The 15,570-nt window shown below is 42.8% G+C and overlaps 1 protein-coding gene across 20 annotated transcripts in view; it reads right to left on the reverse strand.

The window, feature by feature from the left end:
- Window positions 1-15,570, reverse strand: part of BCAS1 (brain enriched myelin associated protein 1) — a 210,741-nt gene that overhangs the window by 63,567 nt on the left and 131,604 nt on the right. For 19 of the 20 annotated variants that reach the window (XM_073580628.1, XM_073580642.1, XM_073580634.1 and 16 more), the window contains one exon: window positions 12,618-13,162. In XM_073580628.1, coding sequence (XP_073436729.1) covers window positions 12,618-13,162 — 545 coding nt within the window. Of the gene's footprint in view, window positions 1-12,617; window positions 13,163-13,319; window positions 13,336-15,570 lie in introns of those variants that run through there. The other variant, XM_073580633.1, reaches the window with a different exon arrangement.

Genomic DNA, 15,570 nt, shown 5'->3' on the forward strand with positions numbered 1-15,570 from the left:
TGGACCAGAGGTTGCAGCAGCAACCAACCTGACTGCACTAGCTTGAGAAAGACGCCGGGAATGACGCCTTTGCTAAGCAGCCTCCTCTGTGGTTGGGACTGAATGGGAGACCACAGAAGGCAAGGCTGAGGATTCCTCCTGTGCAGAGGTTGGAATCTGACGCCTAACAATGTATATTACCTAACACACGAGTAGAGAAGGTCCTGGAAGATGTCTTTCACCAGTTCTTGAAAGAGGGCAGGGGCATTACAGAGTCCGAAGGATATTACCCAATACTCACAATGGCCATCTCAGGTATTAAACGCAGTCATCTATTCATCTCCTTGCAGTATATGGCTCAGGTTGTATGTCCATGAAGGTTCAACTTTGTGATAACTCATGAACCTTTAAGTCGATCAAACAACTTGGAGGTGAGCGGTAGAGGGTACTTATTCTTGATAGTAATTTGGTTGAGGCCCCTGTAATTGATACAGGGTTGCAGAGAACAGTCCTTTTCCTTCACAAAAAAGAAACCTGCTCCAGCCGAGGAGGAAGATTTCCAGATAAATCCCCTGGCAAGATTCTATTCAATATACTCGGACATGGCACGGGTCCCAGCCTGTGACAGGAGATAGATTCAGCCAGGTGGAGGAGAAGCTCCTGGTAGAAAGTCAATAGGACAGTCATACGGCCTATGAGGTGGAAGAGTCTCAGCTTCCTTTTTATCAAAGCAGGCAAGCCAGGTAAATTTGATGAGGAAATCGGGGGCTCAAGCAGGATGAATAGGAATTAGATATCTCTCGTGGTACTCCTGGCCCCAACGGAGTACTTCTCTGGATCTCCAATCCAAGACTGGTTCGTGGCAGACCTAAAAGCAGAGGGTGAGACAAGCCTGACAACACATTGAGATTAACCTTCTCTGAGTGTAGCATTCCTACTTGGAGTTCTACATGCTAAGTCATGAAAAGGATAGTATCGGAAAGGGATTATCCATCCACTGAAGAAACCACCAACGGATCGGGAAGACGTTGGATCAGAATCTGATCTTATTCCACTATGGCGTGTTGAATGAGGTTAATGGCAGAACCGGAGTAGAGGTAGGACAACTTCACAAAATGGATGCCACCACAGGACATTGATACTGATGAAGAGGAGAGATTTTTGCCCGGGGTGACATCTGCAACAAACCCTAAGCTCTGGCGTTTCCCGGTCTCTCTGTGCAGGAGCAGATTACTTGCTCAGGACTGCCACAATTGAAGCTTCTTTCCTCGGCCCGGCAGACCTCCTGACGATGCTTGGTCATCTTCACTTGGTCTACCTGCAAGGACTCAGGAGAGGGTGCCGGAGATGAGGTTTGCTGCATGATCGGTCTTTGAAAGGTTGGAGCCAGGTCTTCTCTTGCGGTTCACCTCCCTGGAACTCTCCTGAAACATGCTATCTATCCATGTTGTTAGAGATAACAGGTCATCCCATGAGGTGGGAATATCACGTCCGGCCAGCTCGTGCTTGATTCGCCTAGACAGGACTTCCCAGAAGGTGGCTACCAGAGCCTAATTATTCCAGCCGAGTTCTGATGACATGGTGCGGAAATGTACAGTGTGCTGGCCCACTGAGAGATTTCCCTGGTGCAGATGGAGGAGAGAAGATGCTGCTGAGGACACTCGGCCAGATTAGTTGAATAGCTTACGGAGGGCCTCAAGAAAAGACTGAAGGTCTTCCCCATATGGGGAATGCGCATGCCCTAAGCACAGTGCCTGGGGATCTACTCGCTGTGCGTGTACCCCAGACATCAGCAGCAGGAGAGGAGGGAGGAAGTACGCAACTGCAGCGGTGAGTTAGTCGATGACTCTGCCGGGGAATGGAGGCAGAGAGCAGAGACACTGGCGCTACAATATCCCATAGCTCCAGTGCTGAGAACTCTATCTATCGATCTACATATCTATCTGATTCAAGAGAGCATTATTGGCAGGACTAAATACACATTAGTTTGGCCAAAGCAAGTGTAAAGTAAGGATAAGGACTGTGGGGATGATGGATAGGGACTGTAGGAACCATTGGTGGACACAAACAGAAAACGGCCTGTGCAAGTGTAACAAAGTGGCACTGGGGGGTAGTTATGGCTGAGTTACTTTAAGGCACAGTCAACAGACAGAGTCCACTGAGCAAACGGTCAGTGAGCACCCCCGGCCCCTTGTACATAAATAGACAAGTCTGACGCAGCTTCTTCCTACGGGTTACCTTTCCTCCCTCCGGTCCACAGTACTCCAAGCAAGTGAAGTCCAAGAACATGACTGCGGTCCATCAGGGATTAACTTTTAATAAATGTTGATGAGAAAGAAAAGAATACAACACTGGCTTCCTGCTCTCTCCCTGACACTATCCACGGCCGTACCCACAACAGCAGTAGTATTACGGCGGAGGAACACGTTTAAAAAAATATAAATAAACGTGTTCGCCGCCCGGGGTCCACCGTGCGGCAGGTGATATGACCGCTGCTAGAGAGGCAGAGCACTGTAGCTGTAATATGCACGGGGTTCACTGCACCCAGTGCACTAAAGCAAGCTCTGTTAAGGTCACAGAGCTGCACGCTTAAAGCATACAAAACCGCTGAGTCTGTTCTAGGTCACAGACTCCAGCGGAGCAGACACGGTATAAATAGTAACAGGAGTAGCCTTAGACGTCAGGACAACTCCGTCCAGACCTACCGTGAGAGAGAGGTGCGAGACGTCGCAACTCCAAAAGCTAAAGGAACTGCAAACGCAGCGTGGTGAGAACGGAGCCTCAGCGGAGACACCGCAATATCGCTGGCGCGATGCAGGACGCTAGCTGCTGAGACAGAAATAGCTGGAGCGTGCTGACGCTAGCGCTGCTACTGGCGGCTGCCCAATCACTCACACAGTCATAATATCAGAGGGAAGGGGTTTCATAATAAGTCAGCCACCAGTCCAAGCATCCATCACCATACATACAGCAGCAGTATGAAAATACTAGCGCATGGCATAGCGGCCATGCGCACTTTTTATAGCGTACGGGACCTGCCAGAAATCTCCAGAGCCCTGAGCTAAGCCAATGGAATCAGGAGCAGGACCTGAGCACCTGACTCCTGAACTCCAATGGGAGCTCATTCCAGGAGCATGCTCAGAAGCTGACTGAAAGGACTTAGCCTCTGGAGACAAATGTGAGGATCTGGATCTCTGCATAAGTATGGCAGGACACAGATTCCTAACACGTAGTAGCCGAAGTTACAGAGTAGTCCACTCGCTGGGATCTGCACGCTTATAGTCCCTTCAGTGGGGACCCTTATCTTTCGAGGTCCTGGGGCCAGTGTTGCTGTCCTTAAATCCTTTTGAGTCCTTCTGAATCCTCCTGAGTCCTTTTGAGTCCAGGGCAGCAGATCGTCTCCCCTCTGAGAGTCTGGCAGTGCCTCGGCTGCTATTACACATCTGCTCAGGGCTAACATGCCCGAGCCTCTGACCAGGAGCAGCAGCTTCCTGCTGTCTGTTCTGCTGCTGGCCCAGCCCCCAACTTAACCCCTAACTGTCCCTAGCTTAACAGTAGTAATTAAAGGGGAACTCCCCGCAATACATAATACAGTACAATACATAGTAAACAGGTACAACATATGGCAGTACATCGCGGGTTCACACAGTGCAAACAAAGCATAGGAATACATAACATATATTACATTAGTGCACTAGACATACATAAACAGGACAGTGCACATAGGAGAGAGGAGAGCAGACGGGGTTCCTGCCACCTCCTTACACAAGAACAGTATATAGGCTCTTAGCAGTCCAATAGATCATTATAATGTAAAATTACACCTGCTTTCAAGGTAGAAATGGATCCCTTACCTCTTGAGCCACTGTGCGGTTGCACAGGTTTAACCAATGATATGTCCGCCTCTGGTAGGAACAATGGATGGGGGCACATTCAGGGTCGTGGCTATGGAAGTTCATGGTATAACGTACTTCTCTTCTCCCAGTCTATGGCATGCAATCACATGCTGCTTTAATCCGGGAAGAGATTGGAGAGTCTCCTGAAGTGAGTGAGCGGTTCTCAGTGTAGGAGCTTTTGATGACATAATTGATCTGTGTACTGAGTTGTGGCCATCAGGCTCTGCTTCAAATATATAGATGTTTCCGGTCAGTAAGCCTTTTTCTCGCTCTGGTCTTAAATTGAGGTCTCCAAAGAGGAGAACTTTGCCCAAGGCATGATAATGGGCAGCTTTTCCTTGTAAGATCTCAAAGCTGTCTGGATTGTAGGGTGACACTGGTGGCTGGCCGTAAGTAGGTGGCACAGGGGAAGACTATCTATCTATCTTATATCAATGTACTTATTTTTCACTTACATCTTGCTATGCATCTATTTATTTATTACCTATCTGTCATAGAGAAAAATTAAAATCCATAAGACATCTCCAGAGAGGGGACATATCACCTTCAAATTGAACATATGGGATTAATTATAGCTGGGGAAGAGAGAAAGAGCTATCACTTAAACATCTATTGAGGTAGGAATCCACATTGAACAAATGGGGTTAATTATAGCAGGTGAAGAGAGAAACTAATTATAACTAGGGTAGTCAGAGAGCTGACATGTGAACCTCAATTGAAATAAGGGCCTCCTGCAGTGACCAGGTAATTGCAACAGTAGATTTACTTTGGGAAAAAGACACCAAGACACTGAGAATGCTTTGTTTATGCAGAGACAGAGAAGTACACTTCCCAGGTATGAGATTCTTCTGATCAAAGCATGATTCCGAGACCTTTCAAAGCCAGTGGTCACTGATGAATATTGGTTTGCATATTTGTAGGAGAGTTATTATCGGTGTTGTTGAAAAGGGATGAACATAACCCATTCATTCACATCATTGTAAGGAAGGCAGAACTCCTCCAATTGAATATTGATCCTGTCACGGTTCCTCCCCTCAGGGTGTCTAGGATGCAGTTACTGACAGTTCGGCCATCCAATCCGGTACAGGGGCGTGCTAAAGCTGTCTGTACTTTGATGGACAGCATGGCCATCCAATCTGGTACAGGGGCGTGCTGAGCTGTCAGTGTGTTGATTGACAGCTCAACTAGCCAATTTGTGACTTGGAGGCGTCGGCTGTCTCTGGAGTTCACTATCCCGGGTAATTGCAATCCCTACTTGACTGAGCAGCTTCTCCCAGACCACTTCCAGATGTACATTCATCTTGTGAAGTTTGTGCTCTCCTGTGCATTGTGTTCTGTTTGCTTGATCTGTTGCCTGACTGGTGCTCGGACCTCAGACCGTTACCTGACTACACTTTTGTCTCTTCCTTCTGTTTATGATGTACCCGCCTGGCTTCTGACCTTGGACTCCTTTACCACTCCGACTTATGGCTTGGCCGTGAGAAGTGACTAGCGTCACAGGTCAGATGCATACTGCTATCCATGCCATGTTTCATCTCTATACACAAAGAAAATCGCAATAAGAAACATGACAACAATATCTTCCACCTGAGACCTCCAGGGGCAAAGATATCCTGTAAGTTGAGTATATCATAAAATTCTAAAGGACCTAGCACATCCCACAACCACCCTCACCAAAGGGAAGTATGTGGGCGTAACCGTGATCTAATAAAATACATAATTTGGGTTTGGTCATTTGTCAGTCCTGGAAGATACAGCTTCCTGTAGATACATCCATTTTCTAAAGGAGTACCTCACTTTGCTAAGTTTTGAGCCATTTCTGTGACATCAGGTTTAGTAATTTTCCTTGTTATCCCTTTTATTTTATGTAATTGTATAAACCGTATTGTTTTGTTCCTATTTTGTATCATCTCTTTACATTTTTTATAAACACTTACTGCCTTTTTGGATTAAATACATAAAATGTAATAGCTTTGTTCCTCTTGCTCTGTAAACCACACTCCTGAAGCCATAGTCTACCTGCAATTGGTGTCCAGTTAGCCTGTATAAACTATTGAGGGTGGCAGCTAGTGGATCATCTTTGTTATTGGGGAGTTGGTAGTGATCATATCTGGATATATATACAGTACAGACCAAAAGTTTGGACACACCTTCTCATTCAAAGAGTATTCTTTATTTTCATGACTATGAAAATTGTAGATTCACTCTGAAGGCATCAAAACTATGAATTAACACATGTGGAATTATATAATTAACAAAAAAGTGTGAAACAACTGAAAATATGAGTGTGCAAAGCAGTAATCAAAGCAAAAGGTGGCTACTTTGAAGAACCTAGAATATAAGGGATATTTTCAGTTGTTTCACACTTTTTTGTTAATTATATAATTCCACATGTGTTAATTCATAGTTTTGATGCCTTCAGTGTGAATCTACAATTTTCATAGTCATGAAAATAAAGAAAACTCTTTGAATAAGAAGGTGTGTCCAAACTTTTGGTCTGTACTGTACATATACATTCAATGCATTTGAATCGGAAGTGTATATACTATACGCTCATTGTTAGTTCCCCAATAACTGGCCTAGTAGTGGAAACAGCTGCGGTCTCATCTATCATTCATCAGCCAATTGGGCAATTGTCCTGACAATTGGAGGCAGCGGCGTTGCGTCCCTTGACAAAGTGGTGACAGTGGTGTGATCTTTGTGACCCACCCGGCTTTTCCATTGACATTATCTACCGTATAAATTTCATATTTATTTATTTTTGTCTTTTGTTCACATCGATTAATTTATATATTTCATATCTATATTTCTATTTATCTATATCTATCTGTTTTTCTACATATCTATCTATGAGTCTATCTGTATAAAGATAAGAAGGGGAGCACTATATTAATAGGCAAAAAGTGAGGACTTTATTAGCCCATCTGCTGATGTTTCGGTCCCATCACAGAACCTTTCTCAGAAAGTTCCCTCTTTTTATCTTTATACAGTATATCTAACAGATTTTGGGATTGTTAGTCCAGGAGGCTTCCACCGTTTTTTTTTTTTAATTGCATTTTCTTTGCAATTTGTGCTGCTCTATCATATACATTTGTCCTGTATACATTATCACTGTACTTGACAGTGTCAGACATTTCTGCATCTTATTTTAAGCTTTGAAACAATAGACAAGAAGTCATATAATGTATTGATAATAACATATGTGGCATTTCTGCATGTTAATGACAAGGGCGGATGTGGAGTGGGACAAGACCACTGCTGCTGCTTCTCTCTCACTAAGACCATTGTCTTCACTGCTGAAGTGTTGTTTCAATGACGTTGGCATGAGTGAGGGGTGGACTTTGTTTACAGTTCACTGAGGGTGACTGTAGAGGAGGGAGCAGAAATTAGGTATAGTAGCTGTGCATCCAACACTAAGCACATAGATGGTCTGTAACTTCAACTGATCCATCATGTAGCCAAAGGCATGATTGGAAACATCCAATCTGAGGGGCTGGACTTTTGTATTGTAGACAATGTATGATAGATTTCTTCTATTAATACTTATTCTCTGGATTTTTGATTGTTCAGGGAATCCCACAGTCAAGCATTGTAAACTACTGGATTATTCTTGCATGTGATGAGAAGCTACCACTGATTGACTATAGAGTGGACTGTACAGGGTAATGCCCTGCATACAAAGTTCACACATTCAGGTAGAGGTCTCCTTAAAATGCATGTTGGTTCAGTTAGATGAAGGAGCCCCTAGTTTTAGTATGTGGATCTGCATTTTGTACACCTCTTGGTACGACAGTGATGACGCGCCCTATTGTTCATAGGTGGTACTGCACCTAATTTTTGCATGGCTGCTCTTGCCCAGGTCATTGTGATCTCATCGTTCACATGGTTTGTGTGGAGCTAGTTCTTGTGTCTTGTGACCCCTACGCTCTGATATACTGTAGGAGGCACCTTGATTGCTTAGTCTACGTGGTTGATCCTACTTACAACGCAAATCAACACTTCCTAAATATCATCACTAACTCCGTGTGTACATTTTGGCTGTCGCCTCTGTTTGCTCTTGTAACATTTCTCATTGTCTAGGATCTGTGAGTGACTTGTACTAATGGAAAATCCACAAAGCCTTTAATGTTATCCGAGTATTAAATTAAACCCCGGCTGGCTGCGATAGTGCCTGATTGTAATTATTTCTAATATAAGAGACTATTCACATGTTTGGTGAATGTCATTGCCCTCATAGATATATGTGACTATTGTATTCTATTTACCCTGAACTTAAAAAAACCTAGAGGATAAAACTGTGACAAGAGCAGTATAATCCTCCCATGCACTTTCCTATGCTGGCCTGGGCAAAGCTTCCATGTGTAGTGTAAACCGTAGCCAGACACATCTGATTTCTTAATTCACCTTGGAAGAAAAGGATCGGCATATTGCAGTACACAATCCTGATCCTTCTCTTCCCCAACATATACCATTGGGTAGGTTTGGATGCCTTCATAAACATATGATCGTCCGATTGTTCTAAAACTAAAGGGAATCTGTCACCCCTTTCTTCGAATATGAGCTGCCGGCACCAAGATCAGGGGCTTATGTACAGCATTCTGCAATGCTGTAGATAAGCCCCCGATGTAACCTGAAAGATAAGAAAAAAGAGTTAAGCCCCCATTACACACTGCGATATCGCTAGCAATAAAGTCACCGATTTTGTGACATTGCAGCGATATTGCTAGCGATATCGCTGCATGTGATACTTACCTCCGACCGGCTCCTCCGCTGGTTATCGCTGATCGCGCGAGAAGCTCCTGGACCATTCCTCGTCGGCCACTTCCTGCTGGGCTTCCTGTGGCGCCGACGAGCGACGCGTGGAGCCGGGCGGGAGGACGCAGGATCGCCGCGTCTGACAGGTAAGTAGCGATCCCTGTCCCCAGAGATGTCGCTGGTGAGATCTGCCTGTGTTCACTAGCGACAACTTAGCGATGCACCAGCGATCCTGACTGCATCATATCGCTAGTCGGGATCGCTGGTGCATCGCTAGGTGTAATGGTACCCTTAGATTATACTCACCCAGGGAGCAGTCCTGTCTTGGTCCGATGGGTGTTGCGGTCCGGCACCTCCCTTCTTTGGCGTCCTCTTCTTTCTGGGCTGAGCAGAATACTGCAGTGCGCAAGCACCGGACCTCTCCCGGCACCTGCGCACTGCAGGACTCTGCTCTGCCCTCAACAGGGCAGAGCAGTGCGCCTGCGCAGGAGCCACGACAGGAAGGAAAGAAGAGGACGACATCGTATGAAGATGGGAGGCGCCGGACCGGACCCGACCGGACGCCGGGGTGAGCATAATCTAACTCTTTTTTCTTATCTTTCAGGTTACTTCGGGGGCTTATCTGCAGCATTACAGAATGCTGTAGATAAACCCTTGATGGTGGTGCCGGCAGCTCATATTCGAATAAAGGGGTGACAGATTCCCTTTAACAGGTTTGATTGACATTAAACTAATGTGTATCACCACTTTATGTTCTAATCGTCTAGCTTTTGTCTATATGCATGTCATGTCCCTCCCTTTGATGTCGGCTCACATCTTTCCAAGCACATGTCAGCTGTTGGGAACAGCTGGCATGTGCCCCCAACAGCCGCGGGTGGAATCGCGATCCACCCGGCTGTTAACACGTTAAATACATTTAATGTGATCGCGCCTGAAGCGCGTCACTAACCTTTCCCATCGGCACCCATGTCACATCGGTTCGCATGACAATCCAACGTATGCAGGAGACCCCTGTGGTTGTCATTGCCGGATTGCTATGAGCACCGCCCAGCGGTCGGCGCTCATAGCAAGTGAGCATTTCTGCTACACACAGGCGATCTGATCATCACATGTGTGTAGCAGAGGCGATCAGACCACTTGCAGCTTATAGTCTCCCATGGAGATTATTGAAGAATGCAAAAAGTAAAAAAAAAAAAAAAGTTTTTAAAAATAGCAAAAAAATAAGAGTTCAGATCACCCCCCATTTGCCCAATTCAAAATAAAACCATAAAAAAATACACATATTTGATATCGCCACGTTCAGAATTGACCAATCTATCAAGCTATAAAAATAATTACTCCGATTGGTAAATAGCCTAGTGAAAAAAAAGTTAAAATGACAGAATTACGTTTTTTTGGTTGCCGCAACATTGCATTAAAATGCAATAACGGGCAATCAAAAGATCGTATCCACACCAAAATGGTACGATCAAAAACGTCAGCTCTGCACTCAAAAAATAAGCCACCACACAGCCCCAGATCATGAAAAATGGAGACGCTACGGGTCTCGTAAAATGGCCCAATTTTTTTTCTTTTTTAACAAACTTTGGAATTTTTTTTCACCATTTAAATAAAAAACAACCTATACATATTTGACATCTGCAAACTCGTAATGACCTGGAGAATCATAATGGCTGGTCAGTTTTAGCATTTGATGAACATGGTAAAAAAAAAAAAACAGTTGTGGAATTGCACTTTTTTGAAATTACACTACACTTGGAATTTGGAATTTTTTTTACCCTTATAAAGTACATGATATGGTAAAACCAATGATGTAATCTAAATGTACAACATGCCCCGAAAAAAACAAGCCCTCCCGTAGCCACACTGACAAAAAAAATAAAAAAGTTATGGCTCTGGGAAGAAGGGGAGTGAAAAACAGTAACCCAAAAACAAAAAAGGGCTGCAGTGTGAAGAGGTTAAGAAGGACTTCAGATGGATTTGCATTAGGGTGGGCCAGTGGTTAGCTCCATTGCATGCAGCGCTGAGTTCTCAGGCTCAATTCCCACCAAAGACAACATCTGCAAACATGTAGGTTTCCTCCCACACTCCAAAGACCTACTGATAGGGAATTTACATTGCTTGCCCCAATGGAGACAATATCTGTAAAGCTCTGTGAAATATTAAAGTTTGGAGGGAAAGGTCAGCAAACCATCAAATCGAAAAAAAATCCTTTATTTAGCATTCCTTTGAAAAAGGTAACTCCATGGAAAGAAAAAAAACATTTTTAAAAAACCTTGATGCGTTCTGGCGTATCGCTGGCCCTTAGCCAAAAGCATACCACGTTATTTTTACTCTAAGTTGTGGAATATGTTGGTGCTATATAAGCAAGCAGGGTAGGGAGCACTGCTACAAGAGTTTGTGCCCATTCTTGGATGGATATGTCAATGCTTAAAAACCCCTGAATGTGCCCATTAGACAATCGTTCTATGGGTGAAACCTAAGAACCTATGACAGACTGGTATCATATGAAATAAGATGACTGATATTCTTAGTTGAAAGTCAGATGAAAGATTTTTTGTCAAGGAACAAACTTTTATTAAAAGAATATTATCAGAAAAACGTCATTTTTTTTCCATATTCCACAAATTCCTGTGAAGCACATGAAGGGTTAATAAACTTCTTGAAAGTGGTTTTGAGAACCTTGAGGGGTGCAGTTTTTAGAATGTGATGTGGCCCCTAAAAAAAAATGGTGTTGTAAAAATGAGAAATCGCTGGTCAACTTTTAACCCTTATAACTTCCTAACAAAAAAAAAATTGGTACCAAAATTGTGCTGATTTAAAGTAAACATGTGGGAAATGTTACTTATTAAGTATTTTGTATGACATATCTCTGTGATTTAAGGGCATGAAAATTCAAAGTTGGAAAATAGCAAAATTTTCAACATTTTCGCAAAATTTCCATTTTTTTCACAAATAAATGCAAGTTATATCAATGAAATTTTACCACTATCATGAAGTCACGAGAAAACACTGTCAGAATCACCAGGTTCCATTGAAGCGTTCCAGAGTTATTATCTCATAAAGGGACAGTGGTCAAAATTGTAAAAATTGGCCTGGTCATTAACGTGCAAGCCACCCTCGGAGGTAAAGGGGTTAATATACATTGGTATAACTGCATTATAGACCACAAAGAATTAATCGGTTGATGTCTGGTGAATTTCCTTCATTTTTCCTAAAGAGATTGTGTCATGAAAAAAATTGATGAAATTGTTTTTGTGTTCAATGTATTTTTTTTTCAATTTTGTTTATGGTTTTTTTTTTCCTACATAGCACAATCTATATTAAAAATAAAAATAGAAATTTGTAAAACTTTTCATTCTGGCTACTGGGGCTTTTTTAGAATCCAACTTCCTTTGTTTCAGGAAATAACACATGTACATAGCAACAGTGGTTGGATCCCAACCATATATTTTGTATTGAAGTATCTATTAAGCCTCTACAAAGGCCATTGTGAAGAAAGGAAAACCTGGGGGATCTGGGACATCCCCTATTGTGATTGGTGGATCCTGTGTTATCAGCTGTCCATAGAGGCATTATCTGTCATTGTAATTCTGTCTCTGATGATAAGGAGCCTGCTGAAAACTCTTCTTGAATAAACAGGAGGTATGAGTCAAAAAAAGTCATAGTGGCCAGTGTGAAAATTGCAAGATTGATGGGAAAAAAAACATGAAAGCTAGATTTAAAAAATAGGTAATTTTCTTATTATTGCATTCCTTTAACAACACTATTCAATGGAAATGTGGTGGAATAACATTTGAAGGCCAGTTGTACATAATGGAATCTGAAAGTCTGCAAACATACAAGATAAATGGATGTGACCACTGCAACTCATGAGGATTCACCAAGTTAGGAGATGCCAAAACCTGTGCTTTGTAGATAGTCATCATCATTACAACTGTTATACAATTGTTAGACAATAATTGTAAGTTTTCGTATGTATCTCACCTGAGGCTGGAGGTTATCGCTCGGTGGAGAACTTTGTAATGCTGCAGTTTGATCCACAGTAATGAGCACCGGTTCATTTATTGCCACCTCAGGCTGCAGAGTAGACTGCATCTTCTCTATCTTGAATATCCTGTTGAAAATGCTAACTTCTTTAGGTTTTGTGGGGGCCATTTCTTCTTCTGTGGAGTTTGTTGCAAATATCGAAGCTTCTGGGGTTGTCACCACCGAAGTGGGAGTCTGATTTTGAACGCCACCAGTATTCTCCTTCGCTGCGCTGTCAGGACCTATGGGTGTCATTAGTTGGGTTTGCACCACTGGTGACTCTTGCAAAGTTATTTCTGGTTTCACAGAGCCAACATTTTCTGGACCATTGGGCTGAAAACTTGTGTGACCAGGGGAAGGACGTGAGATGGTTAGTCTGAACTTAGACTTGGCCGCTGGAGGAGGTGGGATAGTGACAGATCCATTGGAAATAGGGCTTAAGACAATAGTTTTTTGGGAAGAAGTGATCATGCTTTCTTGTTGCACCACTTCTTTGGTGCTCACTATAAAAGGAAAATAACAAAAATGCATGATTTGTAATCAAGTCTGTGAATAACTTAGAGGACTATCCTAAAAGAAAAATTACATTTTTTAGCATATTACCTAGTGACTCCATCTGCATTGTCTAGTGCAGACACAGGTAGCCTAAAATCCACTTACTATCTCATAAGAGGCCCACTTTGCATTACTCTCCAGCTCTGTTTTTTTCAGACTGGCTGCTGTGTAGGAGCAAAAGATCAGGAGGAAGTTAATGCATGGAATGGACAGAGGATTTCCTTTACAGCAAGGACAACAAATTAAAAACTAGTAATGCAAATAAACAAATAGAATAAATAAAATTACTAACTACAAGGAAGTAAGTAACTGTCTATAAGATATAACCGCTCTCTCTCCTAGAGGTATGTAAAATTAGGCACACATGAATATACTTCTCACTAAAAAGCAGAGAGAGTGATACTAACCGTCCAAGTAACTGTTCATACCATGCGCGGTATCATCGGTCTTGGATTCCGCACATGTAGACTTTTCTCCTGATTCACTTTCATATAATCCAATGCTGGTGTGTTTCTCAATGCCGAAAGTAGCGTGGATGAAAAAAGTCACGGGCAAAATTAGGTAAATTCCAGAAAATTACAGGTTGATCACCTCTGATGTTGTCCAAGTGATGGCGGGTGATGCTCCGGCCGGTAGCAATCGCCCTGTTCGCCGCCCGTTATTGGAGGGGCAAGCAGCGGGAGACACGGTTGGAGCCGGCAAGGTACAGGACCTTGCGTGACGCCACAGTCACGTGTTAAGACACGTGACAGGACTAACAGCCAGTTTTTTCCAAGCCGATCACGTGTCTTAACACGTGACTGTGACGTCACGCAAGGTGATCAATCTGTAATTTTCTGGAACTTACCCAATTTTGCCTGTGACTTTTTTCAGCCACGCCACTTTCGGCATTGAGAAACACACCAGCATTGGACTATATGAAAGTGAATCAGGAGAAAAGTCTACATGTGCGGAATCCAAGACCAATGATACCGCGCATGGTATGAACAGTTACTTGGACGGTTAGTATCACGCTCTCTGCTTTTTAGTGAGAAGTATATTCATGTGTGCCTAATTTTACATACCTCTAGGAGAGAGAGCGGTTATATCTTATAGACAGTTACTTACTTCCTTGTAGTTAGTAATTTTATTTATTCTATTTGTTTATTTGCATTACTAACGCATTTTTTCTATTATACCCTCTCAGCTAATAAGGGAGGTCAGTAACATTATTTTATTCAGTTGTTTGGCAATCACTCTACAATCCTTAGGGAGAGTCACTACTCACATTTGGCAAATGACTACTAGCCGGTTTTATGAGTGAGAAACATTATTCTTGTGGGTATCACTAGCGCAAATATTTTTACATTTTTAATTGTTTTATTATTCAGACAAATAGGTGGTATTGTCTGTTAATTTGCAGCTGTTATACCCCTACGCAGCGCCACTGGTTTTTGTATAAATTAAAAACTACAATTATCAAATGATCAGGTAACTGCTGCACTTAGGCCACGTTCACATGTTCAGTCAGTATTTTACATCAACATTTCTAAGCCAAAACCAGGAGTGAGTGAAAAATTCAGAAGTGGTGATATGTTTCTACAGTATTATACTTTCCCTCTGGCTATTCCACTCCAGATTTTGGTTGACAAATACTGTTGTAAAATACTGACCAATTACTGAACGTATGAACGTGACCTTAGACTGACCAGAAAGTCTCATTAAGGGCTTGTTCACACAACTGATTTGCTTAGACGAGTGGTATCCATGGTTTTCATGGATTGCAATCATACCTATGCTATTCTATGGTTATGTGCATAAGTCCGATTTTTTTCCTCGGACCAAGTTGTCCACGGGGAGGGTAAGAAACATGTACGATTTTGATGCGAGTGTTGGATCAAAATTGGAAATGCAAGTCTATCCGTCTGCGAAAAACTGATGCCACTCTGATCAAACTCTGATCAAAGTCTGATCAGAATAATCAGACCATTTTCACAGATGTGGAGAAAACGGTGGTGTGACCCTACCATAAGAACAATTTGCCTTGGAGAAAACGGTGGTGTGACCCTACCATAAGAACAAGGTGCCTTGGAGAAAATGGTGGTGTGACCCTACCATAAGAACAAGGTGCCTTAAGGACCGATGAACTCTCTTTACACTGCCTTACAGTATGTACTAGGGGTGACTTGAGTCCCAATTGCTCAAGAGATAAGGCAGCATAAAGAACCCACATCAACTTGTTGTAGAAGATGCGGTTAAACATTGGTGGACTCCACCTGGATCGGTTTTGGAGTCTATTACTTCTTAGTAACTTGTATTATGTGGGTACAGTGACATCATTAGTCCCAGGTCAGTACCCCAATACTTTCCACTCACA

Source organism: Dendrobates tinctorius, unplaced genomic scaffold (genome assembly GCF_039654945.1).
Source record: "Dendrobates tinctorius isolate UK_male_01 unplaced genomic scaffold, ASM3965494v1 ptg000065l, whole genome shotgun sequence".
NCBI lineage: Eukaryota > Metazoa > Chordata > Amphibia > Anura > Dendrobatidae > Dendrobates > Dendrobates tinctorius.